General features: G+C 47.9%; 4 protein-coding genes, 1 long non-coding RNA gene and 1 other non-coding gene across 6 annotated transcripts; 3 read left to right on the top strand and 3 right to left on the bottom strand.

The window, feature by feature from the left end:
* Positions 1-3,751: 3,751 nt before the first annotated feature.
* Positions 3,752-5,176, bottom strand: LOC112882145 (peroxidase 2-like). The gene is made up of 2 exons (XM_025947131.1): positions 4,820-5,176; positions 3,752-4,710 (listed from the first exon to the last, which is right to left on the bottom strand). Exons 1-2 carry the CDS (start codon positions 5,111-5,113, stop codon positions 3,943-3,945), a joined length of 1,062 nt encoding a protein of 353 aa, XP_025802916.1. The 5' UTR covers positions 5,114-5,176; the 3' UTR covers positions 3,752-3,942.
* Positions 5,177-7,071: 1,895 nt separating this feature from the next.
* On the bottom strand, positions 7,072-8,491 carry LOC112882139 (peroxidase 2-like). Its single transcript, XM_025947126.1, has 2 exons — positions 8,110-8,491; positions 7,072-8,000 (listed from the first exon to the last, which is right to left on the bottom strand). Exons 1-2 carry the CDS (start codon positions 8,401-8,403, stop codon positions 7,233-7,235), a joined length of 1,062 nt encoding a protein of 353 aa, XP_025802911.1. The 5' UTR covers positions 8,404-8,491; the 3' UTR covers positions 7,072-7,232.
* Positions 8,492-11,653: 3,162 nt separating this feature from the next.
* LOC112882190 (peroxidase 2-like) lies at positions 11,654-13,048 on the top strand. Its single transcript, XM_025947185.1, has 2 exons — positions 11,654-12,010; positions 12,120-13,048. Exons 1-2 carry the CDS (start codon positions 11,717-11,719, stop codon positions 12,885-12,887), a joined length of 1,062 nt encoding a protein of 353 aa, XP_025802970.1. The 5' UTR covers positions 11,654-11,716; the 3' UTR covers positions 12,888-13,048.
* A 1,404-nt stretch (positions 13,049-14,452) lies between these two features.
* LOC112879540 lies at positions 14,453-17,206 on the top strand. The gene is made up of 3 exons (XR_003226097.1): positions 14,453-14,832; positions 16,896-16,949; positions 17,026-17,206. It is a non-coding gene; the product is annotated as an uncharacterized LOC112879540 (long non-coding RNA).
* Positions 17,207-19,008: 1,802 nt separating this feature from the next.
* Positions 19,009-19,081, top strand: TRNAA-AGC. The gene has a single exon. It is a non-coding gene; the product is annotated as a tRNA-Ala (tRNA).
* Positions 19,082-20,298: 1,217 nt separating this feature from the next.
* LOC112880528 (calcium/calmodulin-dependent serine/threonine-protein kinase 1-like) lies at positions 20,299-25,932 on the bottom strand. Its single transcript, XM_025945190.1, has 11 exons — positions 24,817-25,932; positions 23,158-23,288; positions 22,619-22,660; positions 22,422-22,530; positions 22,118-22,196; positions 21,716-22,012; positions 21,514-21,626; positions 21,282-21,389; positions 21,140-21,202; positions 20,892-21,059; positions 20,299-20,800 (listed from the first exon to the last, which is right to left on the bottom strand). The coding sequence occupies exons 1-11, from the start codon at positions 25,336-25,338 to the stop codon at positions 20,663-20,665; spliced, it is 1,770 nt and encodes a 589-aa protein (XP_025800975.1). The 5' UTR covers positions 25,339-25,932; the 3' UTR covers positions 20,299-20,662.
* Between the last annotated feature and the right edge of the window lie 102 nt (positions 25,933-26,034).

Here is a 26,034-nt window from a genome sequence, read left to right on the forward strand (position 1 = left end):
AGGTTGCTTCACCCGTTCCCCATTCGATAAGAATTTTGCAACCAGATCCTTCATTACAAAAAAAAAGAACTTTCCAACCACTGGTGGTTTATGCTCGTCCAATCTCAGGAACCAGTTGGCAGTAAACTAGCGACAAATTAGAGCACTGATGATGCCAAGGATCATCCACCTACTGGAATTGTAAAGTAACCACTGCATTATTAGGACAGGATTCCCCCATGGGGTTAAATTAATCAGCGGTGTCCTTCCAGGGCTAGATCACCAGCACCACCCAGTCGTCGGCAGGTGACCGGGACGACGGGCCAGGCAGAGCGTACCAGCCAGGGAGGCAGGCAGGCAGCTCTCTCGTCTTCGCTCTTCAGAACCTGATGAAAGCAGGCAGGCAAGACAAACGTGTCCAATATATTTGGGTATGCAGCTTCTGGAATGGTTCGCATGCCGTAATGTGATGCGTAAGCATGGGGAGTATCTTAGAGGATGGGCATCATCATAGCTTTCGCCTGGAAGGTGGTAGGTTGGGAGCTGAGCTGTGCGTGAGCCACTGGTGTCTGGTGAGCCCACATCCTCGTCGGAAAACGCAGCAGAAACCGGGGGACAGAAAGCTCAAGAGAGGAACAATAACGGCGGCGGCCGTGTGTTTCATGAGATGCCTTTGCTTTGGTGTCGCCGTGTCGCTGTCTTATCCAGACGTGCGAGCACACGCGCATTGCATTGCCAGTGTGCGCGCTCTGTCTTGCGCGGCCTGCAAATAAGCTTAATTTGCACGTTGTCAACGTCGACTCCCCTTGGAGACGAACTCAGACCTGCCTTTTCACTTTTGCCAGTGGTCAGTGGATGTGTCTTCAGTTTTCACACGGAGCTCTGCAGATGAGCAGACCTCCGGTGTCAGTCCACTGAGATGCAGATCGGATGGGTTTTCCTTCTCCGAAAGGCTCTTCAAGTCTTCTCGGCACTTGTCCGAGACGGGTGGGATGCAGCCGTAGCTTGCAATCAGCAAAAGTTTGAGTTCGCTGTGCAGTGCAGCTGTGCAAGAGATAGGAAAAGGTTCATTTTACTCCCTTCAATAAGGTTGAGCAAAATTTAGGCTCAATTTACTTTCCCAATAAATCCAATTAGTCCAACCTACTCTCTAATGATATTTCTCTTTTTTATTTCTCCGTGTACAAATTGAATTTTAAGTTCAAATTTTGTGACTGGATAAAGAACACGATGTTATATGTTAAAAAATACATTAAGAATTTTTTATGGTTATTTTCATAATTTGGAAATATTTAACACGAAATTTATCAAAAAATACAATTATGCATGAAAAATATTCATGAAAAAAATTATAATGTATTTTTCTAGCATAGGGCATCATATTATAAGTTACATTGGTTCAAATTCCACTTGTAAGTGGAGAAATAAAAAAGAAAAATATTATTAGGGGTAGATTGGATCAATTAAAATAGTTTGGAGTAATAGGTTGAGTCTAAATTTTATTTAGGGGGTTAAGTGGACAAAGTGAATTGTTGAGAGGGGTAAAATGGACTTTTCTGCAAGAGATAAGCTGGGAGGCCAGGCCATCTAGGGATGGCAACGGATCCAAATCCACTGAATTTTGCTTATCCAAACCCATAAAAAATATCTAAACCCATTAAAAACCCATACCCGTGACGGGTTTAGAAATTTGTCCAAACCCGAACCCATCGGGTTAACGGGTACCCACTGTCGGTGTTTTACCGTCACGCCCACCGAAGCATACCCCTGAGATGGTGAGTTTGTAAGTAGGGTGTCGCCGAGATCAAAAACTTGAAGGTGCAAAGGAACGCAAGGTTTAGACAGGTTCAGACCGCCGAGAACGTAATACCCTACGCGCCTGTGTGGTTTGTATTGCCTTTGATGATGATTGTCCCCGAGGGGGTCCCTGCCACCCTTATATAGTCTTGGGGAACAGGTTTACATGGAAGTCCTAGCCGGGTTCAAGCTCAAGAGTCCTACCCGAGTACTTCTCAGACAGTTTCCTACCATGTCCGACTAGTTTCACTACTGTACGAGTAATACTACTGCATTACGAGTAATTACAACAGATGTAGGGTTATGGGCTATGTCCCATCCTGTATTCTAGATGAAGTGTGCCCGGATCTTACACCGGGTCTACACTTTACCATACTAATTTTTATCATGATCAACAAGTTTAATATAGCAAGCATCAAAATTATAGCGTATAGAAATACATGATGAGTAAAAAGTCCATTGTTTATTAAAAAATACTAAAGGAAATAAAATATAAATAACAAGTTTTATATTCAAATGATCATAACATCATACAAAATCACAAATCCATCATATGTATACACGAACACTACAACTGCAAAGCAACAACACCTCTTGCCGCTACCCAAAACATTCAGGGTTCATCAAAATAAGAAGTAAAGTGAAGGGATGTTAAGTTTACTATAAATTCATAAAATAAAATGACAATTGCACTAGGTTGGATCGAATTTCAAAAACCCCCGAGTTTACAGGTTCAAATATTGTAGGAACAAACCCGTGCCTATAAGCCTGATAGGTAGGACTTTATGACTATTAATAAATCCACGGATGTACCCAAACACGTGCCCTAGTAGAATAAAAATCCATCCATCCCTAGTACCATCCATTCAGAATTCAGATGAAGCTCGTCGTGTCAGATCCTCGGCAGCGAAGTCACTCTCCGAAATTGAATGAATAAAACGAATTGAAACTGTGCCGTTCCCCCTGAACACTCACCGAGTGATCGTGTCCTCTTGTTCACGGCGTCCACCGTTGCGCTCTGCGTCTTCCCTGCCCATCTGCATGAACGGAACCCAAGTGCATGCTCTGCACGCAATTCTGCCGTTTCCACGAGATCCACCAGCAACCGTCAGCTTCGAGAGCCCCGAAATTCGCAAATGCTCAGGGTCGCCCGCACGAGTGCCATACGCTGCATCGCACAAGCGTTTGGCCTCGCGCGGCCCGCTCGCCTCCTTCAATTTTTAGCAGCCTATCGGTGAGTTTACCGACCAGCTCTGCTTCTTTAATTTTCCTTCCTCTTTCTTCGTCATGCAACAGCTCTCAACACCGTCGGAATAATTATTCCAGAAGGCGGAACATTTATTTATTATGTTAGAACAATTATTCAGATGGCAAAATATTTTTTCATCATGTTGGAACAATTGTTCTAACTTTCAAAAAATTATTCCATATAAAAAGAATGTTTCACTAAAAAATCATCCAAATATATTCAAGTGGAATCTTATTTTGAAGATTTTATCGCAAGAAATACAGTGGTGCAATCGGATTTTGATTTGGATATATGATTTGGAAGATATAATTTTTCTTGATTTTTTTAGCCACATATCCAGCCTATTATTATTAGTTATGTGATACTTTTTAACTGTTAGTTACACACATGACTTCAGGCAGCCTCCGAAATTGACTGGCGGCGCCGGGGGACAGCAGCGGCTCGGCGAGCGATTCGTCGCAATCGCAAGAACGGCAGGCCGCGGCGGCCGGTCGGTTGATGGCAGTTTGACCTGGAAAATTCTGAGCCCGGACCAATTTGATGGGCCTTGACTTATTCTCTCTTTTTTTTTGGGCTCAAAGTCAGGCTTGCCGTTCATCACCTGAGTCTTCCCAAGCCGAATCGCCCAGCATGGCCCATTGATCTCTTCTTCTGTGGAGATTTTTTTATTATTGTTATTCAGAAGAGAACACATAGACAAAGCAACATATGGATCGACCATCTCTCAAAATAAAAAGTTTGCCTGAATTCCAGTAAGATGAAGTTACAATGGACATGCGAAAGCATGCAACAGATGAATTCGAAAGAACACGAAGCCGACGAACGGCATTACAAGGACCCAGCAGCTCAGCTTTACGCGAGTACAAAACGAAGCAGGAACATGTATAGATCAGAACAGCCATGCGCAAGAAATCGAACTAGTTGACGACCCTGCAGTTCCTCCTGATCTCGCCGTTGGCGCCGGTCTTCACCTCTATGCTGGCCATCTTCACCATGGCCTTGGCGAACTTCTGCTCCCACAGACCGGGGACGAACGCGTTCCGCACCACCGCCGCCGCCGTCTGCCCTGACTTGAGCAACGCCGCGTCCGACGTGAAGAGCACGTTGCGGTTGAGCACGTTCTTGTAGTACTGGCTGTCCAGCTTGCTGGGGGTGACGACGTCCTGCACCACGGTGGGGTCGTTGGCCGCGGTCGGGTTCGCCGGGCACTGGCTGCGCAGCGAGGCGGCCAGCGCCGGGTTCATGTCGGACGTGGATGCGTTGAGGCGGCCGTCGCCGACGAAGGATGAGCAGTGGGAGCGGCCGACGGTGTGGGCGCCGGAGAGCACGACGAGGTCGTTGGCGTCGAGCCCCTTGGCGGCGAAGCTGGCGGCGAGCTCGGAGAGGTTGAACGAGGGCGGCGGAAGGAACTGGAGCGCGTCGTTGGCGCTGGACACGCGGCCGTCGCGGCGGCCCGCGGGCATGTCGAAGTCGGCCCGGCCGTCGCTGAGGACGGCGCTGGCGTCGCGGCCTGCGAAGGCGACGATGTCGGCGCAGGAGACCGTGCCCGGGCAGGAGGCCTCGAGCGCCGCCTTGGCCGCGTCGATGACCTCGAAGCCGCGCAGGCTGGGGGAGTTGGGCGGGGACAGCTTCTCCGGCTGCGAGTTCGCCGCCGTCGGGTCGAGCAGCACGGACGCGTCACACCCCTGAACCGCACACACGTTTGTTCCATTCGGAATTAAGCACGTGCGCGAATGCATTATGAGGCGTGAATTAAGTACTCAAGGGAACACACGCTGTTGAACAGATAAGTACCTGGACGAAGCAGTCGTGGAAGAGCATCCGGATGAGCCCTGCCCCGACGCCGGGGTTCTGCTCCACCGCCTTCTCGACGACGTCTCTCACGATGGCTTCGGCGTTCGGGCACGCGTCCCTGTAGAAGCCCACCGCCAGGCCGGCGCCACTCGGAGTCGGGGCCGGTGGCGTCGGGCGGGGACTTGGGTAACCCCCTCCCGAGCCAGGGTAACCGTAGCCGTAGCCCTCAGCTTGGCAGCGCGTCACCGAGCACAGCAGCGCAAGCAAGGTCGTAAGAGCGGCAAGCCTGGCCATCGTCTCTCAGATCAGATCGATCGAAGCAGCCAACTAGTCCTGCTTGCGACCAGTGAGAGCTCAAAGCAGTGTACTGATGATGGAGAGCTGCTGGTTCGCATCGCACGTGTATTTATAGTGCAGTCGTCGGATGAACTGACAACGACGGTGGTTCGAAGAATGATTACCGTCCGGATTGGTTGGGTTCTAGTTAGCTCGATCAGTGTCAGCAAGAGTACCCTTGGGAGTTGGGAGACACAGTGACACACAGCTCAGCAGTTGACTTGTGACGCAACTTGAATACTAGGAGCAATCGATAAGTTTAAGTAAACGAGTAAGCAAGCATCTCGTTGGCCTGAAAATCAGACGGGAATGTTGGTTACGGACGTTGCGTGGATAAAGGTTAGTTTGTTGCTGGCGGTTCGTTGGAAGAGACTGGAGCGAGAGTATGTGTGTGCAACAGAGAAACTCTTTGCCCAACCGGAGGACGGAGTAAGTTGGAGATTCCTGCTTGCTGTGTGCCAACAATTTCTTGCCTTCTTGGCCCGGCCGGGACGGAGCACGGCGTCGCGTGGTTTCTTTATGGAGTGGAGAAGCAGTACGTGCCCACGCACGCCGTGATTTACGAGTAAGATGGTCAGCAGATGATAGACGACGACGGGAGGGAGGATGAACTAACGGTCGGTGATAACGACTCTTTCAGCCACTGGTGGTGTCTGGTATGGCGCCGCCTTTGCCGGTGGCCTTCTCCAAGCACATTCGTCCACCGCCGCCGGCATCCTCCTCCCTCGAGCATTAGCAGCAGCCATGGAAAGAGTTGAAGAAAGATAACAAATGATGACAGTGGTCCCAAGAATGATATCGTATTGCATTAGTTGAGCTCTTTAATCAGCTCAATATCAGTAGTATAAACTATAGCCCATCTATCAAAAAATATAGTTAGTTTATTAGATTTATCCTAAGTCAAACTACCTCAAGATTGCCTAAAGCTCATAAAAAATATCCACATATATAAAACCAAATAAGTACACCATAAAATAATTTCATGATTAATTTGGTGTCATAGACCATGATATATTTTTATATAAACTAGCAAGGTGCCCCGCACAAATAGCACGAATATCTAGTTTTTTCCCAAACTTCTGGATTCTTTTACTTCAAAAAATTGAATGCAAATAGTTTTGTTTAGTTATATCTTTGTAATTGTTTTTTCTGATGGTCGTGATCCAAACACGGGTGGAATCTTTATTTTTTTCTTTGTTATATTTGTGGTATATTTTTGGATAATAATTTAGAAGAAAAATGAATGCTTTATACATCTTTTGAGTATTTACTGAAAGTAATTAAATATTAAATATTTTATTTTGATATAAATATTATTTTTTTAAAAATACTTGCGACGTACAATTTCTCTTGAGTGTTCTAGTTACCCCTATAGTTTATGCAGAAGATTCAGATGAGTAGTTCAATATATACCACCAGAAGTATAATATATGTTATTTTTATTATCTTTCAATCACCCTTCGATATAGCTTTGTAATGCATACTCTTGTATTGTCTTAGGTATAGGGTATAGCTATCTCTATTATGCTCCCAACAAGAATCTTTACCTGCTATACTATGGTAATCGAAAATGCATCACTGATAGTGCATGTCATACTTTTGAACACTACTCGTGGCTTACTATGAACGGACGTGCATGTTGAACATCAATTTTCAAGTTGCTTTGTTCTAAATCTCGCATCATCACTCCACAATAGTTGTATAATCTATCATTCCTTCTCCTCTAATTTTTTAAACTCTCAACCATCAACAAATGACAATGCTACATAAGCAAAACATCACCATCTCGGTTCTCGCTGTCGCTAGTGGTGATCGCCATGCTTTGGTAATAACAACAATACAACTCATGTTAGAGTATCTGTAGTTTGCTCAGCTGCACGCCTTCGTTTTCAGGCGCCTGTCATGCAGGAATCGTGGAGAACATAACATGTTTTCTGAGTTCAAAGATTCAAAAAATTACAGTGCAGACGTGAATACAGTACAGATGCAACAAATGAAAGAGCACCACATAACCGATGACACAAGGACTCAACGCGGGAACAAAATGATCCATCTATCTGATGATAAATGGATCCAACTAGTTGACGACCCTGCAGTTCCTCCTGATCTCGCCGTTGGCGCCGGTCTTCACCTCTATGCTGGCCATCTTCACCATGGCCTTGGCGAACTTCTGCTCCCACAGACCGGGAACGAACGCGTTCAGCACCACCGCCGCCGCCGTCTGCCCTGACTTGAGCAACGCCGCGTCCGACGTGAAGAGCACGTTGCGGTTGAGCACGTTCTTGTAGTACTGGCTGTCCAGCTTGCCGGGGGTGACGACGTCCTGCACCACGGTGGGGTCGTTGGCCGCGGTCGGGTTCGCCGGGCACTGGCTGCGCAGCGAGGCGGCCAGCGCCGGGTTCATGTCGGACGTGGATGCGTTGAGGCGGCCGTCGCCGACGAAGGATGAGCAGTGGGAGCGGCCGACGGTGTGGGCGCCGGAGAGCACGACGAGGTCGTTGGCGTCGAGCCCCTTGGCGGCGAAGCTGGCGGCGAGCTCGGAGAGGTTGAACGAGGGCGGCGGAAGGAACTGGAGCGCGTCGTTGGCGCTGGACAAGCGGCCGTCGCGGCGGCCCGCGGGCATGTCGAAGTCGGCCCGGCCGTCGCTGAGGACGGCGCTGGCGTCGCGGCCTGCGAAGGCGACGATGTCGGCGCAGGAGACCGTGCCCGGGCAGGCGGCCTCGAGCGCCGCCTTGGCCGCGTCGATGACCTCGAAGCCGCGCAGGCTGGGGGAGTTGGGCGGGGACAGCTTCTCCGGCTGCGAGTTCGCCGCCGTCGGGTCGAGCAGCACGGACGCGTCACACCCCTGAACCGCACACACGTTTGTTCCATTCGGAATTAAGCACGTGCGCGAATGCATTATGAGGCGTGAATTAAGTACTCAAGGGAACACATGCTGTTGAACAGATAAGTACCTGGACGAAGCAGTCGTGGAAGAGCATCCGGATGAGCCCTGCCCCGACGCCGGGGTTCTGCTCCACCGCCTTCTCGACGACGTCTCTCACGATGGCTTCGGCGTTCGGGCACGCGTCCCTGTAGAAGCCCACCGCCAGGCCGGCGCCACTCGGAGTCGGGGCCGGTGGCGTCGGGCTGGGACTTGGGTAACCCCCTCCCGAGCCAGGGTAACCGTAGCCGTAGCCCTCAGCTTGGCAGCACGTTACCGAGCACAGCAGCGCAAGCAAGGTCGTCAGAGCGGCAAGCCTACCCATCGTCTCTCCCGCGTGTTACTACTTCGTGTTCCTGCTGCTGTGTGCGTGCGAACAGCGGGATCGAGCTGGTAACTCGAGTGTGCACTGGAGCAGGAGATGTGGTGGTGGAAGGATGCTGGTTCGCACGTGTACTTATAGTAGTCGGACGAACTGAAGCAGGAGAACAGACGACGACTGTGATTCGAAGAATAGTATGTGGGGGGTCTCGATCGGTGATTTCTTTAATCAGCTCAATGTCAGCGATCGGCAATGATCGATGCAGGACAGTGGCCGGGAGACAGTGAGCTCATCATCAGCATCAGTTGACTTGTGCCTTGTTGCAGAACTGAAGAAATTGATCAGTTCAAACTTCAAACTAGTAGGCGTAGTCTAGATAATCAATGGCCTGAAATATGATCAATCAGAGGGGAAGATGAGATGTTGGTTAGGGATGAGGTCGTTGCGTAGATGTATAGCTAGGTTTGTTTGTCTGATCCCTGTGGTTAATTAGTTGAGCAAAGACTTTGTGAGTCACAGAGCACTACTTCATTTTACAAAAAAAAAAAGAGCACCGCTGTCTGCTCTCTCGACTCTAGCTAGCCGGACGGGGGTAAGTTGCAGATTCCAGCTTGTGTGGCATCAATGATTTCTTGGTGTCTTCCGTGCACACACATCGACCGCGTATGGTGCATGGTTTCTTTACGAAATGGACCAATGGGGAGCCAGTGCAAGCCGTGATTTACGAGCAAGATGATAGACGACGTGCCCCTTGCAGGCAAGGAAATATTATTTGGCACACAAGCTAATAATAAGAAACCTCCAACTTACTACGGTTAAGAGAGTTATCATACGTGCCCCATAAAGTCATCAACAACTAACCGCCAGAGGGACACCCACAAACCTACACTATCTATGTAAAATCCTAGCTAAATTCTCATACTTCCCGGTTGATTCAGGCCAATGAGACGCTAGCTGATCAATTTCAATTGCGTGTTACAAGGCAACTGCTGAGCTGGAGGTGTGCGCGCGCGCGCGCCTTCCATATTCTTGCTTATTTAATTTCCTCACTAAAGCTCTTCTTATCCAAAAATATTGTTATTTTTGAATTTATTCTAAGTCAAACTATCTTAATTAGCTGGGTATGATTTTAAATCTATTATATTAATAAAGGAGTGCTAAAAGAAGACACCACGTTCGCAGAGTGGGTTTAAAAATTCCCACATTAATCTAAAATAGAGAAGAATTTGCACCGTTAGATTTTATAAAGATCTAACAGTCTAATTAACTCAAGAGTCCATATCAAATACGATTAATAAATATATAATTTCATATTTAAAAATTAAGAAAAATTAGGATATGATCATCAATGATTGCATGGTGGTGCAGCCATGTCGTAGCCACGACACGATCTTAACCTAGTTATTAAGTTGATGATTATTCTAACATGAGTTGTATTGTTGCTATTACCAAAGCATGGCGATCACCACTAGCGACAGCGAGAACCGAGATGGTGATGTTTTACTTATGTAGCATTGTCATTTGTTGATGGTTGAGAGCTTAAAAAATTAGAGGAGAAGGAATGATAGATGATACAACTATTGTGGAGTGATGATGCGAGATTTAGAACAAAGCAACTTGAAAATTGATGTTCAACATGCACGTACGTTCATAGTAAGCCACGAGTAGTGTTCAAAAGTATGACATGCACTATCGGTGATGCATTTTCGATTACCATAGTATAGCAGGTAAAGATTCTTGTTGGGAGCATAATAGAGATAGCTATACCCTGTACCTAAGACAATACAAGAGTATGCATTACAAAGCTATATCGAAGGGTGATTGAAAGATAATAAAAATAACATATATTATACTTCTGGTGGTATATATTGAACTACTCATCTGAATCTTCTGCATAAACTATAGGGGTAACTAGAACACTCAAGAGAAATTGTACGTCGCAAGTATTTTTAAAAAAATAATATTTATATCAAAATAAAATATTTAATATTTAATTACTTTCAGTAAATACTCAAAAGATGTATAAAGCATTCATTTTTCTTCTAAATTATTATCCAAAAATATACCACAAATATAACAAAGAAAAAAATAAAGATTCCACCCGTGTTTGGATCACGACCATCAGAAAAAACAATTACAAAGATATAACTAAACAAAACTATTTGCATTCAATTTTTTGAAGTAAAAGAATCCAGAAGTTTGGGAAAAAACTAGATATTCGTGCTATTTGTGCGGGGCACCTTGCTAGTTTATATAAAAATATATCATGGTCTATGACACCAAATTAATCATGAAATTATTTTATGGTGTACTTATTTGGTTTTATATATGTGGATATTTTTTATGAGCTTTAGGCAATCTTGAGGTAGTTTGACTTAGGATAAATCTAATAAACTAACTATATTTTTTGATAGATGGGCTATAGTTTATACTACTGATATTGAGCTGATTAAAGAGCTCAACTAATGCAATACGATATCATTCTTGGGACCACTGTCATCATTTGTTATCTTTCTTCAACTCTTTCCATGGCTGCTGCTAATGCTCGAGGGAGGAGGATGCCGGCGGCGGTGGACGAATGTGCTTGGAGAAGGCCACCGGCAAAGGCGGCGCCATACCAGACACCACCAGTGGCTGAAAGAGTCGTTATCACCGACCGTTAGTTCATCCTCCCTCCCGTCGTCGTCTATCATCTGCTGACCATCTTACTCGTAAATCACGGCGTGCGTGGGCACGTACTGCTTCTCCACTCCATAAAGAAACCACGCGACGCCGTGCTCCGTCCCGGCCGGGCCAAGAAGGCAAGAAATTGTTGGCACACAGCAAGCAGGAATCTCCAACTTACTCCGTCCTCCGGTTGGGCAAAGAGTTTCTCTGTTGCACACACATACTCTCGCTCCAGTCTCTTCCAACGAACCGCCAGCAACAAACTAACCTTTATCCACGCAACGTCCGTAACCAACATTCCCGTCTGATTTTCAGGCCAACGAGATGCTTGCTTACTCGTTTACTTAAACTTATCGATTGCTCCTAGTATTCAAGTTGCGTCACAAGTCAACTGCTGAGCTGTGTGTCACTGTGTCTCCCAACTCCCAAGGGTACTCTTGCTGACACTGATCGAGCTAACTAGAACCCAACCAATCCGGACGGTAATCATTCTTCGAACCACCGTCGTTGTCAGTTCATCCGACGACTGCACTATAAATACACGTGCGATGCGAACCAGCAGCTCTCCATCATCAGTACACTGCTTTGAGCTCTCACTGGTCGCAAGCAGGACTAGTTGGCTGCTTCGATCGATCTGATCTGAGAGACGATGGCCAGGCTTGCCGCTCTTACGACCTTGCTTGCGCTGCTGTGCTCGGTGACGCGCTGCCAAGCTGAGGGCTACGGCTACGGTTACCCTGGCTCGGGAGGGGGTTACCCAAGTCCCCGCCCGACGCCACCGGCCCCGACTCCGAGTGGCGCCGGCCTGGCGGTGGGCTTCTACAGGGACGCGTGCCCGAACGCCGAAGCCATCGTGAGAGACGTCGTCGAGAAGGCGGTGGAGCAGAACCCCGGCGTCGGGGCAGGGCTCATCCGGATGCTCTTCCACGACTGCTTCGTCCAGGTACTTATCTGTTCAACAGCGTGTGTTCCCTTGAGTACTTAATTCACGCCTCATAATGCATTCGCGCACGTGCTTAATTCCGAATGGAACAAACGTGTGTGCGGTTCAGGGGTGTGACGCGTCCGTGCTGCTCGACCCGACGGCGGCGAACTCGCAGCCGGAGAAGCTGTCCCCGCCCAACTCCCCCAGCCTGCGCGGCTTCGAGGTCATCGACGCGGCCAAGGCGGCGCTCGAGGCCTCCTGCCCGGGCACGGTCTCCTGCGCCGACATCGTCGCCTTCGCAGGCCGCGACGCCAGCGCCGTCCTCAGCGACGGCCGGGCCGACTTCGACATGCCCGCGGGCCGCCGCGACGGCCGCGTGTCTAGCGCCAACGACGCGCTCCAGTTCCTTCCGCCGCCCTCGTTCAACCTCTCCGAGCTCGCCGCCAGCTTCGCCGCCAAGGGGCTCGACGCCAACGACCTCGTCGTGCTCTCCGGCGCCCACACCGTCGGCCGCTCCCACTGCTCATCCTTCGTCGGCGACGGCCGCCTCAACGCATCCACGTCCGACATGAACCCGGCGCTGGCCGCCTCGCTGCGCAGCCAGTGCCCGGCGAACCCGACCGCGGCCAACGACCCCACCGTGGTGCAGGACGTCGTCACCCCCGGCAAGCTGGACAGCCAGTACTACAAGAACGTGCTCAACCGCAACGTGCTCTTCACGTCGGACGCGGCGTTGCTCAAGTCAGGGCAGACGGCGGCGGCGGTGGTGCTGAACGCGTTCGTCCCCGGTCTGTGGGAGCAGAAGTTCGCCAAGGCCATGGTGAAGATGGCCAGCATAGAGGTGAAGACCGGCGCCAACGGCGAGATCAGGAGGAACTGCAGGGTCGTCAACTAGTTGGATCCATTTATCATCAGATAGATGGATCATTTTGTACCCGCGTTGAGTCCTTGTGTCATCGGTTATGTGGTGCTCTTTCATTTGTTGCATCTGTACTGTATTCACGTCTGCACTGTAATTTTTTGAATCTTTGAACTCAGAAATCATGTTATGTTCTCCACGATTCTTGCATGACAGGCGCCTGAAAACGAAGGCGTGCAGCTGAGCAAACTACAGATACACAAACATGACTTTCAGTCTGCAGAAACACGAGCAACCAAGGCGTGCAGCTGATCAAACTACCGATACACATAAATCATCTCTTCCAGGAGCAGCGGTGTTGTCTTGATGCAGAGTTGATCCTATCGCACTTCGGCACTTGATCCTGGTCAGTGCGCTGATTCAGAGAGCACCGTCAGTCTGATGAAGAGGAACTCAAAACTAAAACTGAACGGCTTTTGCTTGATTTGCGATGGAAATATACCCGTCTTACCATTTCACGATTTACGCACGAAGAAGATCCAGGTAGACTTCCATGGATTTACACCGTCAGACTGATGAAGAAGATCCCATCTTGCCCAAATGCCCAATCCTTGCCAAGCTAGCATGTGGTTTGCTTGTTCCATGGCGCCGATCCGCGTGGGCTGTCGCCGAGGACCATCACGGCGACAACGACGCAGCAAAGGCGCCACGAAGGTGCCGGAGAAGACGATCGTATGAAACCTTTGCAGTGCTGATCCTCTGCGTAGCGGGCGTGTCCCGGCGGCGTGGGGCGGACAGGACGCCCGGCCGCGGCCGGCGGCGGCCAACTCCGTCGATCCCCGCGCCACGCAGCGCAGACAGTATCACGGCGAGGGCGCACGAGAAACCACAGTGAGGATAGTTTGTACGCGACGGCGAGGGCTTCGGTCAGCGACTGCGGGCCCGTCGTCGACGAGGAGCCGTCGCCTCCGGACGACGGGCGGGAGCCAAAGAGCCGCCCATGCGATGGAGGGCTAATGTACACAAGTTTCGGTCGAAATAAGGACTGATATGCATATATTCGGATCGCGATTCATAATCGCGATCCTATTCAGGGGGTTAAACGCACATACTTGGATCTGCGATTGGTAATCGCAATCTGATTTAGGGGGTTAAGTGTAAATATTCGGATCGCGGTTGATAATTGCGATCAGATTCAGGGATTAAGTGAAAATATTCGGATCGCGGTTAATAATCGCGATCCGATTCAGGGGTTAAGTGAAAATAACTAGGGACTAATTTGTAAATACTTGGATCGCTATTTTGCAAAATTGACCGCCACCAGACCCACCGGCAGGCCTCGCCTTGCCCCGCCGTGGGCTCGCTCAGCCGCGCCGCCGGCGCTGCCTCGTTACCTCCATCTCCACTCACCTCCCTGTCGGAGCCGAGACCGCGCTAGGGCTTCGCGCTCCGCCTCCGCCGCCAATGATGGGGCCAGAGCCTTCCGCTCCTGTGCTAGCGCGGCGGCGGCCGGAGGCGAGGAACGGTGTGCGTGGGCGGCCGCGCGCCGGTCAGGCGGCGGAGGGAGCACGGCGGGCCGCTGCCGATACTATGATAGAATAGCGGGGCCTGAACTGCTATTTCGCTCTTGAGCGGACGGCGGTGTACGCATCCCGCTTCACTGTGGGGCCTGAACTGCTGGCCTTGGAATGGAATGGGGATCGGATTGCTGGGCGCTGGGGCCGTGGACGAGGAGAGGAAGGTGCACGGCGGCTGGAGGCCGCGGGTCGATCGGCATCCATGGCAGGGAGCAGTTCACTTTGTGATTATCTGTTTCATATTGTGAATCATTTCACATTGATGGATGATACTATGATAGAATCGTCAAGGTTATTGCTTGCAGCTTGCACGCTGTCTGCACGGAATTGCCTGGACGATCACAGAGGAGATTGGCACCACCAAATGGCGATCTTGCCACGATTAACTGGAGGAACTTTACCAGGTTAGTGTGGAACTGAGATTTCTTACCGCATTTGCATTTTACTTTTTTGCATCATTTTTGCTTTTGCGTGTTACTGGTTTCTTTGTAAAAAAACTCTTGAGAACTGAAGAAGGATGTACGACATGAGATCGAGTCTCTGCGTTTTAGTAACTGGTCAGTAGTTTTAGAACAGCAATATGACAGGACCAGAGTAATTTTCCCAGTTGTCAACAAATAGGCAATATGTTCTGTTTTTTAATGTACAACGGAGAGCACTGTGTTGTGAGAGCCAACACAGTTTAAGTCGAGAAAACCTCACGAGAAGAAGAATGGCAGGAATGAGGAATTCTGCAAAGAAAAACATAATATCTACTTTTTTATATAAGAAAACAAGCAATTTAGAAGCCACATTGCGCTCGGTAAAATAGCCAGCCTGATGAGGTAACATCACTGTTGCGGTACTGGTCGGCTGGTCGCAGCAAACAAGAAAAGATGTCTTATCAGTAGTCATTTACAAGAGGAAGATTGGAATGCCTTGGGAGAGGTTAATATCAGGGCTATTACCATTGCTCACCAAATGAACACGGGAAAGATTCGTGGGTGCCGGCTGGTGTCATCGATTCACCGTACAGGCGTACAGCTATGAATAAGTCAGTTGCAGTTAATTGTCAGCGAGGATGGCAACGGAGGATTAGATTAAATCAGCGACAAATCATCTAAATCCAGGTGCATCCTTAAGTGTGGTTGTAGGAGTTGCAAGTGAGCCAGAGGAGAAGTTGCCAATATGAAGTCTATTAAGGCTGAAGTCAACAAAAGTGTGTCTCTGATGTAATGAGGAAGTTCATAGGTGAAGAAGGAAGGGTGTTACTTGTGAAGTAGCAAAAGTTGGGTCTATTAAAGGTTGGTGGAAGATTGGCTGCTTGGAGAGTTGAGAGGACTTCCATCGTCCGTTGAATCCCACTTGCTATGCTATACTTGAATGTAAGGAAACATGAAAAATAAACTGAGCTTTGAACATTTTGAAAGGTTTATCGGTAGTAAAGGTATTTCTTAGATTTTTTGCAACTAACCAGAATACAGTTACCAACTTTTTTTTTGGAATTTTCTCCAATAGAAAAAAGGATTTGCTTTAGGTGGGTAAATCCATAAATTAATATGTATTCATGCCTTTTGAATTTCAAAAATGGTTCATTTTACATCATGGTTCAATAAGCTCATTCAATTCTATCTGTTTCCATAGAAACTGAGAGGATATATACACAGCTATCCCATGTATAGACAGTATGCCAACATTGTCTAAACTCTTTATTAGCTTTCCAAACAAGAATACAACCATATCTCTAGCTAGTGAATCATCAAGCGACAGATGGTGTACATGGTGAACTGGTGAATAATGGTGGAGGCAAAGATAATTTGGTTGCTCCAATGCTAAGCACGCTATAGGATCAAGAAGTGTTTTTTTTTTCGCTGGTAGGGCACACTGTAGAATTCTCGTTTTCCTGAAATGGAACTTAGCTGACTAGTTCTATACTTCAGAGTGAAATTTAGATGTCATAGCATCTGCTATGTGTGGTCGATATGTGCAGAAGCATTATGTGGTTGATGAAATGGGTCGATACAAGGAAACATGTTTCAAATTATCAAATGAAGAAGGCTCCTTTTTATATCTAGGAAATTGAGTCATTAAAAATGTACCATGATCAGGTCATAGCCTCTTAAGAAATATTCAAAATCATTTTTTTGTGGTTGGATTAGTAGTTAGTATTCATTAGAGGTTGGTTGGTTAGTCCAATTTCAGAACTCCCTTCTCTAGTTCTGCCCTTAGTTCTCAAGTATGATCGCCTGATTCTATGCAGATCTGGAGTTTACTTTTCTAGCTCACTGTTCTATATATCTGTTGCTCACTATGATCATGTCGCTATGCCCTATCCAAAATTCAAGCTAGTATGCATTTCATTTTGTGCAAAGTCTCTACTGTCAGTTGTACAAAGATACACAAACACCTTCCATAATTCTCAAGCTAATTCTCAAGAAGTTTTTTTCATATTATGTTACTGTTTGTGTTCTTCTTTTTGTAATTGCAGGATGGCCGAACAAGGTGTCCTGATGAGGCTAGCAGGCTACGAGCATTCATACATGTACACATATTCACCTGTTTTTTTTCTTTCCCCTTTAAATTGTTTAAGCCATTAACAGGGCCCTCTTCTGCTGCAGCGTTGACACTACCAACATTGCTCGGCTAGCCCCCAAAAAAGAGCCCAAATTGACTTGACTCCATGTACAGTGCTCTCGAGAAAGGCAAGGGCAAGGCCTGTAGGCAGTAAGAAACAAATGCTCATGTTGTAAATATGGCCTTATTATGGACAGATGCTGCCCATGCACGTGCTATGATGTTAATTGCAAGCTTCTTTTGCAAATTGCGTTGCAATTAAGTCGCCTGATGACAATTTTTGGTTAATTTATATGCCACAAATTTGGTTAATCTGATGCAGAGATATTATATGATAGTTTGCTTTTTACCGCAAACAAGAAAGTTGTTTGCTGAGTGGTTATTTTCAGTAGTTTGGCGTTAACTGAAGCTGCGCCCAGCAGCACCCCTCGGCGTTTCCTGAAATGGAAGGCGGGGGCGTCAACGCGCGCAGGACCGAAGCAAGCAGAACGGAGCCTCTGGAGGAAGAAGATGAACAATACTCCATGAAATCTAGGCTTCGAACGCACAAAGCCGCCGCCATGGTCACCCGATCTCGCGAGCTTCAAGCGCAAGGCTGGTGAGTGGTGACGGCCCGGCTTGGATCTCGTTGAATCGGGCGCGCCTCGTCAGGTCCTTGGCTCCATCCTGCGCGAATTAGGGGAGTGGAGAGCTGGCTGTAGGGGCTGCGAGCGACTGGGCGTTTGAACTTCCGGCTGGGGTGGCAGGTGGGTGGCCGAAGGGCGGCGGCAGCAGCAACGGCCGGCGGACGGCCCGGAGCAGGAGCAGATGCAAGCGAGCGGCCTATTTATAAAATTAGGATGCCTTTAGGGGGTTAATTGATAAATAACGGGGTATATTTGCAAATATTCTGATCGCGACTACTAATCGCTATCCAAATGAGGGGGTATTTTGCAAATATTGGTGCCGACGACATGGTACTCCCGGCGAGGTCCCGCCGCCGCCGGCGACCTCCCCTAGCCCCGCCGGCCGCCGCCACGCGCCCCCAGGGTTCCTATTTGGATTCAACGCATCCATCCGATGCTCCAAATGATCTCCCGCGCTGCCGCCACCGCTCATGGACGACAGACCTGCTGCCGCGCCGGCGCGTCGAGGGAGGGTCCGGCGCGCGGTGCCCTCAGCCCCTCACGCTGCCGCTGTCCAAGCTCCGCGTGGAGACGGGACGGGAGACACGCATGGCCGCGGTTGGGATCAGGTGGCACCATATCCGGCCTCCGAGTGCCTGATGGGCCGCCGGACTTCTCGCCGTGAACAATAACCGTCGCCTGAAAGAGAGAAAAAAATCAGGCACCTGTGTTATAGCATCTCACTTCCTACATTCCAATCACCTGACTGGAAATTACGATTACTTAGTTCAGTCAACAATCAATTCCATAGACAGCAGCGGCGTTCGTATGGCTTCTGGCAATGCATCACCACGCTGCTCCCATCTCATTGAACACAACAGTTGCACTACATGTACATTTCAGAAACATTGCATACACAAGTAGACAGGAAGCAAAGCATAGATAAACTGATCAAGACACCATTATCCAATACAAGTCTACTCTTCTCCAAGTCCTCCATCTTGTGCTTGATTTTCTCCAAGTTCCAGTTCCAGCTATGGCTCCCTGATCTGCTCTGCTCTTTTCCCCCATCCTCAATAGGTGCGACAATGCACAATGGTTCTGTCCTCGAGATGCGGCTCAAGACAAACAAAAAGAATGCCATTGTGCCTGCATTACACGATAATGTCATCAAATAGGCCAAACAGAATTCCATGTTCATGCACAGGCCCAAAAGCAACAGATCAGACTGGAAAGAGCCCTTAATTCCACAGCATGGTTGCACTAAATTGCAAACTTGTGCTCGTGTGTCTGTCCCTTTCCCCTTGAGTTCAACTAGCCTTTGGGCTCAGATCCGATCAGCCTTTGTCACGAGCAAATTTGTGCAGAACAGGGACCAAAGTTAACATATATAAGTTAATAACTAATGAAATACTCAAGCACGGGGATGTAGCTCAGATGGTAGAGCGCTCGCTTAGCATGCGAGAGGTACGGGGATCGATACCCCGCATCTCCACATTTTTCCCTTATTTTTTGGTTTTGCTTTTTCCCATCTTCAGCTTTCCCGGCTCAGCTGCAGTCTGCAGATGCATCTTTTGAGGTGCTTGAGATATACTGTTCAATCTCCTCCTCAGTAACAAGATGTTACGTACAAGAACATCTGGAACTCTTTCTTTTTGCCTCCGTTCTCAACTTCTGATCTTGCTCTCGACCGTGTCTTTTGAGACATTTGCACTGAAGACTGCAGGGTTCAAGTTTAACATCTTAACAGCACAAAAGCCTCCATCATTCGCCATGATTCAAGCTTTCAGTCTGTCTGTCAAGTCTTCCAAGAAACAAATACTTTTCAGCGCACACCCTTTTCTTTTTGAAAAGGTATTCAGCTCACACTTTCAAACTACACATACGACGCTGGACTCAGGCGAGTTTCCGTGTCTTTTGAGGCACAGTCCCCTGTCCCTTCCCTTTTGTTCACATCGCAACGGTAAAAACCAGACCGGTTTCTCCGGTGATCTACAGCCTGTTCTCCAAGTACACCAGCGCTGAACTGTGCCTGCGTGTTCCGGCTACAGGCTTCAGGGGTTGCAGTACCATACAAATACATCCAGACAGGCAAGCAAAGCAAACAAGCTCCGGCCGTGGACCATTCAGTCCGGTCGAAGCCTGTGTGTTGGCCGCTTCACATGCCACTTCATGCCAAAATGCTGGGCCGATTTACCCGGCTACAGACGTCTGTAAAAAAAATTCGGACCTTTAACCTCAATCAGTTATGCACACAAAGTTCCAAGCAATGAAAGAGACGGGGCAGGCTCTAGAGCTGATTTTACCTCGAATTCTTCTTGACCATGGCTGGGTGCCGCCCTGCCCGGCGAGGAGAGGCTGGCCGTCTGGTCCTCCCGCCCCTCTGGTTGTCAGTGGGCCTCCACACCCCTGGCCGGACTCGGCGTCGAGGTTCACCGGAGTTGCTCCACGTACGGCCAAGGACCACGCGCCGTACAGTGCCACAGCAAGAGCAAGACTGCAAGACCACAGCGCTGTACCGAAGGAGTATCTCCGAGTTAAGGAGTGCCGAAGGGAAGAAAAACCGCCATGAACCGAGAGAGCAAATAGCAAGGCATTCTAAGTATCACATTGCGATTTGCAAACACTGCAGCTTGAACTGGATTCTGAAATCTGAATGCCTCCTGCCTTTGATGGTTCAGACAATGGAGGGCTACAGACAGACAGGTAGAATTGCAGGCATTGGCAAACAGCAGTCACAAATCTTTCGGCCCTCCCATCATATTCATTAATTTCTCCTATCCTCATCTGTACACTCGTCTACACAGCTTCAGTACAACATCATCAATACACGTGGCAAGGGGGGAGGAGGGATACAAGTATTAGGCACCAGCATCAGCTTTGTCTACCTCGTACACAAGACTATCAAGCATTTCCGCTCGTGTTGTTCCATTTTTCAAGCCATATCCTCCAGCCACACCTTCAACAGAACACACACACACACGCGCGCGCGCACGCGCACGTGCGCACACACCAGCCAGAGATTGGCTTAACCATCAGTCATCTCCTTGGTTGATGGATGCAGGGATGGTGTATACTAGGCTTTCGGGATCGAGCGCGACGAAACCCCATGCAGAAGTTTTATGAATCCCAGGAAGCTCAGCTTCCCGTCAGCGTGTCTGATCCAGTCTTGGAGGACAACGTGAAGCGGCACTGATGGGCCAAGGCCAAGTTCCTGGCAAACAAATGATATCAGATGAGCAATGTTCAGTAATCAACTAATCTCATGCATGAACACACAGTTGACTCAACAGATGAAACCATACTGATGCGAGTTCTTCAATCACAATAGGCCGGTTGCCTTCCTTATCAAACAGTTCATATGCACGCCTAGCGTGCTGTTCCCAGGTCTCCAAGGCTTCCATCTGGTAAACGCTGATGGCAGAAGCAGCAAACTCTTCGAAATCCAACTTTCTGTACTGAAGAGTGCACACCTGGTGCCGTGACAAGCGCAGGTAAGTGCTCTATATCACACAACCCTATTACAATGGCAGACAGTGTGTAGGTGGCTTACTGTGTTAACAAAATCGACAACCCTAGAGTCCTTCATTGCATCTGTGGAGTTCTTCACCAAGGCCTGCATGTACCACTTGCCTTTCAGCAATTGTAGTGTAAAAAAAATGTATTGAAGTGGAAAGATAAAAATAATTACTAACCGATTTCAAATTTTGCAAAGAGATATAACCATTCTTGTTTGGACCCAACAATTCAAACTGCTCTCTTACATAAAACAGTTGATTTGTAGTCAATGTCTTGGCTAGGGCCTGGAAAATGCATAGAAATACTTAGCAAAACACAATATACTAAGCTGGGTATGAAAAGAGAACATTGACCGCCTACAGGCCATAATAAGAACCCTAAACATCTTTATTCTGATTAAATGCATACCCTCAAAGCAGACTTCCGCAGTGAAGATGAACTTATGTAAGCTCTCATTAGCTTGTAGATTATCATATCTAAAGGAACTTTCACTTGATGAGCACTACGGATCCACGGATGACCTTCAGTTATCATTTAGTTGAGCAAAGAGTTAAGCATCTTTGCAGCAGGACAACAGTGTGCAACAATGAAAAGCAAATCTGGCACTTACTAAGAGCTTGTGCAGCTGTCATTCTCTTGCGGTAATCCTTATTAAGAAGCCTTTTTACAAAGTCTTTAGCTTCGGCTGTGAGAGTGGGCCATGGGGCCTCATCAAAACTTGGCTCTGCTTTCAAGACAGCTCGAAAGATTCCTGACTCCGTGCGCGCCCAGAAAGGCCGACTCCCGCAAAGCAAGATATAGGCAATCACTCCAATGCTCCACATATCTGCCTCAGTGCCATAAGATCGGTGGAGCACCTCCGGAGCAACGTAGTATGCGCTTCCAACAATGTCATTAAGTCTTTCATCTGCAGAACATATAACATGGCATCATGCCATTATGACCTGCTGTAGATTAAATCTAGACAAATAAATCATATACATGGATCCTAATGGAGCTCAATAAGACAAACCTGGCTTCACGAAGTCAGACAAGCCAAAATCTATGACCTTCAAGGGAGAGTTTTCATCCTTTGAAGAGAAAAGGAAATTCTGGAAAAAGAAAGCACAAATAAATGAGTCAACATACATGAGGGGGAAAAAAGAATTGCATTGACTAAGCATTGTTAGTACTATTGACAAGAATAAAAAATGTGCAAGAAAAACAACAGAGTAGATATGGTATCCAGTGTCAGGCTTGGTTCAGTTTCAGAGCATCTTGGCTTTGGTAACCTTCTAGGTCAATAAACATTTTATCAAAGTTTGCCAGAAACCTACCTCTGGTTTCAGATCACGATGAACAACACCTTGAAGATGGCAAAATGATACAACACTCAAAATTTGTACCATAACGACCTTTGCATCCTCTTCAGAGTACTTTCCACCTCTGCAAATATAGAAAGAATGTTCGAATCAGAAGCCTAGGGTAAATCATTAGAAGTGTCGAAATTATTTCAATGTGGATTTACAGGTACCTTGCTAATATTCTATCCAGCAGTTCGCCCCCTTTACATAATCTGAAACAGATAAGGAAACAACTCAGTAAGATATAGATGATCAAGAAGCGGGAAGGGCATGGTCATTATTCTAAATAATAAACTAAAATTATTATTGACAAGCTTAGATCCTGAAAGGTGGTAACTTCATGAAATGACTATATCCTTTATCAATATTGAGTAATAGATTAAAATTTTGAGCAATCATAAGTAAAGTGGTTCTGTAAGGAATAGTTCTTGGGTTAATTAATGAATGCTTGCAGATAGAAACTCATATCAAATTATTTGAATATAAATAATTGGACTCTCATGTATAATTTCATGTAATTGTCATTAAAGGGACAAATGACTGGACCATGGCCAACATTCCATCAAGATAGCTTACATTTACAGAACATGTGTTCTGAAGTCTGAACCTTCTAACATATACATGAAGCAGAACCTTGTGCAATGCAATAATATGCGAATATAGAATATAAAAAGACATTCTGTGTAATAAAAGGTGCACACAAACTTACTCCATAACTATATACACATTATCTTCATCTTCGAAAGCATCATAGAACTGCACCAAGTTATTATGGCCTGTCAGAGAACTCAATATTCTCACTTCTCTTCTCACATCTTCAATGGCAATAGCAGTCGTCATCTGATAGAAAACTTTATCAGTTGAAAACATTGATCTTAAATATGGAATCACACAATTTTCAGGAAACAGCTAACAAGTAATCGAATAATTCAACAGTTAAATAACCTATGTTTAAAGTCTAACTGCATTGTTAATAAACCATTTCTATATAAGTTAACCAAATACATAGTCCTCTTCCATGATAACAGCAAAATGGGTCAACCGAAAATAGTATTTGGCATACATACGCTGATCTGAGAGCACAAATAATGGCCACTAAACGAGCTACCTAACAACCAATACTGTTCAGCCCAATATTACCACAACAGTGCACTGGACAGGCAATAAGTGTTCAATTATAGATACAAAGAAATGGAATGCCTCTTGCTGGCATCAATGCCTGAAAGGCACAAATAGCACAAAAAAATACTCAAAATATCATTCCGATGGAATAAACCTATTCAAACTGCATCTGGAATTCCCTAAAGAAAAACTACTAATTCTTAGTGATGTGATTTGTTTCGCTTGCTTTTTATATCAACGAATGTTGAACTCATTTTCTAGAAAGAATGAACCAAAAACTGTTGCTGCTGCCATCCTATGATTGAGAGACAACGCAATAACATGGAATGTGAGTAGCTGTGGGGTGGGGCATTACAGCATTGCATATGCAACAGGAGGACTGCCAGCTTTGCTCATAAAAGCACTGGGCTGGCCAGGGATACTGAGCCTCTACAGGGTCTTAATTGAATGATCCCTCCTATAATTGCAGGGAGGCGCATAATGAGTGAACTCTTCAACGGAATTAAAGCATCGAGCTGTGATTCAACAGCTCTGCTCCCTTTTGACCTACAGATCTATCCAAGGGGATCATGTGCTTCGTCCACCTGCGGATGGAACATGAGGGAAGAAGATGGTAGGTCTCGGCAGCCAATGCCGCCATGAGCATGACATGAAGCCAATCAATGCAGGAGGCAGTCGACATCTAGATGGTGAGATGGAGGAGCCTCCTCCCCTTTGATGGAGCCACCACAAGAATGCCGTACCGACTAGGTCATCCTGCACCAGCAATCACGAGCACCCCGGGAGCTAAAAGAAACGATAAAGATGTCTCCTTTCCATTAATCAGTTACTAGACGTGCTTTAACCAAGCTCGATTAGCAATCAAACTGCAAAGTAGGTTCCTAATTTACTGCTTGGAGCAGCAGCTGGGGAAAAAACCGAACTAGGATCCAAGACCAGAAGCATGGGAGTGAAAGAATGCAGAATCCAAATGCTAGAGCTCGGTCAATACATAGAAAACTGCAGACGAATTAAAAAGACTGGATCTTGACGACAAAACTGAGCATAGCAGCATGGTGTAGACATGCTGGAATCCAACCACGCAGGAATCTGACAAAAAATTGGTCAAACATGCAGAATGCAACTGAACGGAGACAACAACAAAGAACGTAAAGTACAGAAACGTTCTTCAAGCATCAAACGATGCAAACAGCTCAAGAACGGGGCATGGCAATGGCAAGAAGATGAGAGGCAGTGTCACGCGAACCTTGGTCTTGGGGATGACCTTGACGGCGACGTCCTGACCCTTGTGCTCGCCCTTCTTGGCCTTGGCGGAGCAGGTGTAGCCGAAGTGGCCGCGGCCGACCTCCTCGCCGAGGTCGTACTTGGCGAAGAAGTGCTTGGAGAAGCCGAAGCTTTTGTCTAGACCGAGCTCCGGTTCACCGCCCTCGGGGATGGACGCCTCGTTGGGCTTGACGGAGCCGTGCCGCCGCGCGAGGAGCGCGCGGATGTGCTTCGCGGGCGACGGTGGCGGGAACGGGCGCTTGAACCCTCCGCGCGCCGGCGTGGTCGCGACACTCGAGTTCGCTGGCGAGCCCTTGTAGCTGGACGGCGGGAGCGGGCTCGGCAGGTAGAACGGGAACTTGGGCTGCTTGGGCGTACCCGGCTTCGCCGCGGGCGCCGCCGCCGACGGCGAGGACGCGCCGTCGCCGGCGCCGGAGGCTACATGGGGATCCTCCTCCGCATCGAGCTCCGGGATTTGCGTCGGCTTGCCATGGCAGAGACCCATGGGTCGGCGGATCGAGAGCTGGAGGCTCTAGTTGAACGACCCCGGATTGAAGCGAAATTTCCGCGGAATTCCTCCAAGAAACGAGGCAGCGGTGGGTCAGAGCGGCATCCTGATTCCAACGACCCGAGAAATCAACCAGAATCGATCGCAAGGGACCCTCATGGTCTCCAAATTCTTGCCTTGGACTTGTAGTGAACACCAAGAACCGCCAATACCAGAAAAGCAAGGAACCTTCAGACGAAGATCTCGCCCGAAATTTGGACCCCCAAGAACAGGAAAAAAACAGGCCAAAATCCTCTCCTCGCAGTGGCCACGCACAGACCCCCGGCGCAGCAAAATGCCAGGGAAAGAGGATGGACGGATGGATCCGACTATCTATCATGCACAGAGCAAGAACATATTCCTTGATTCCTGAAGTGACCAAACAATTGAAAAAGCTGGAAGCTTTGGGCGAAAGGCTCGGATCAGCGCGGAATGGGGGCGGCACTAGAGGAAACAACTGGCGGGCGAGTGAATCCTGTGTGAATTGGGAGGGGAGAAAAAGGGGCGGCGGAGGAGGCCTTGCCTGTGCCTGCCTGCGCTTGCTTGCTTTTGAGCTCTTTTCTTTTTTCCAATTTCTTTTGGTCGTCTCCTTTCTCTTTTCTAGCCCTCTGTAGTTGTGCTGTGCTTTGGTGAGGGGGAATGGGGTGGTGGGGT

Source organism: Panicum hallii, chromosome 2 (assembly GCF_002211085.1).
Source record: "Panicum hallii strain FIL2 chromosome 2, PHallii_v3.1, whole genome shotgun sequence".
Lineage (NCBI taxonomy): Eukaryota > Viridiplantae > Streptophyta > Magnoliopsida > Poales > Poaceae > Panicum > Panicum hallii.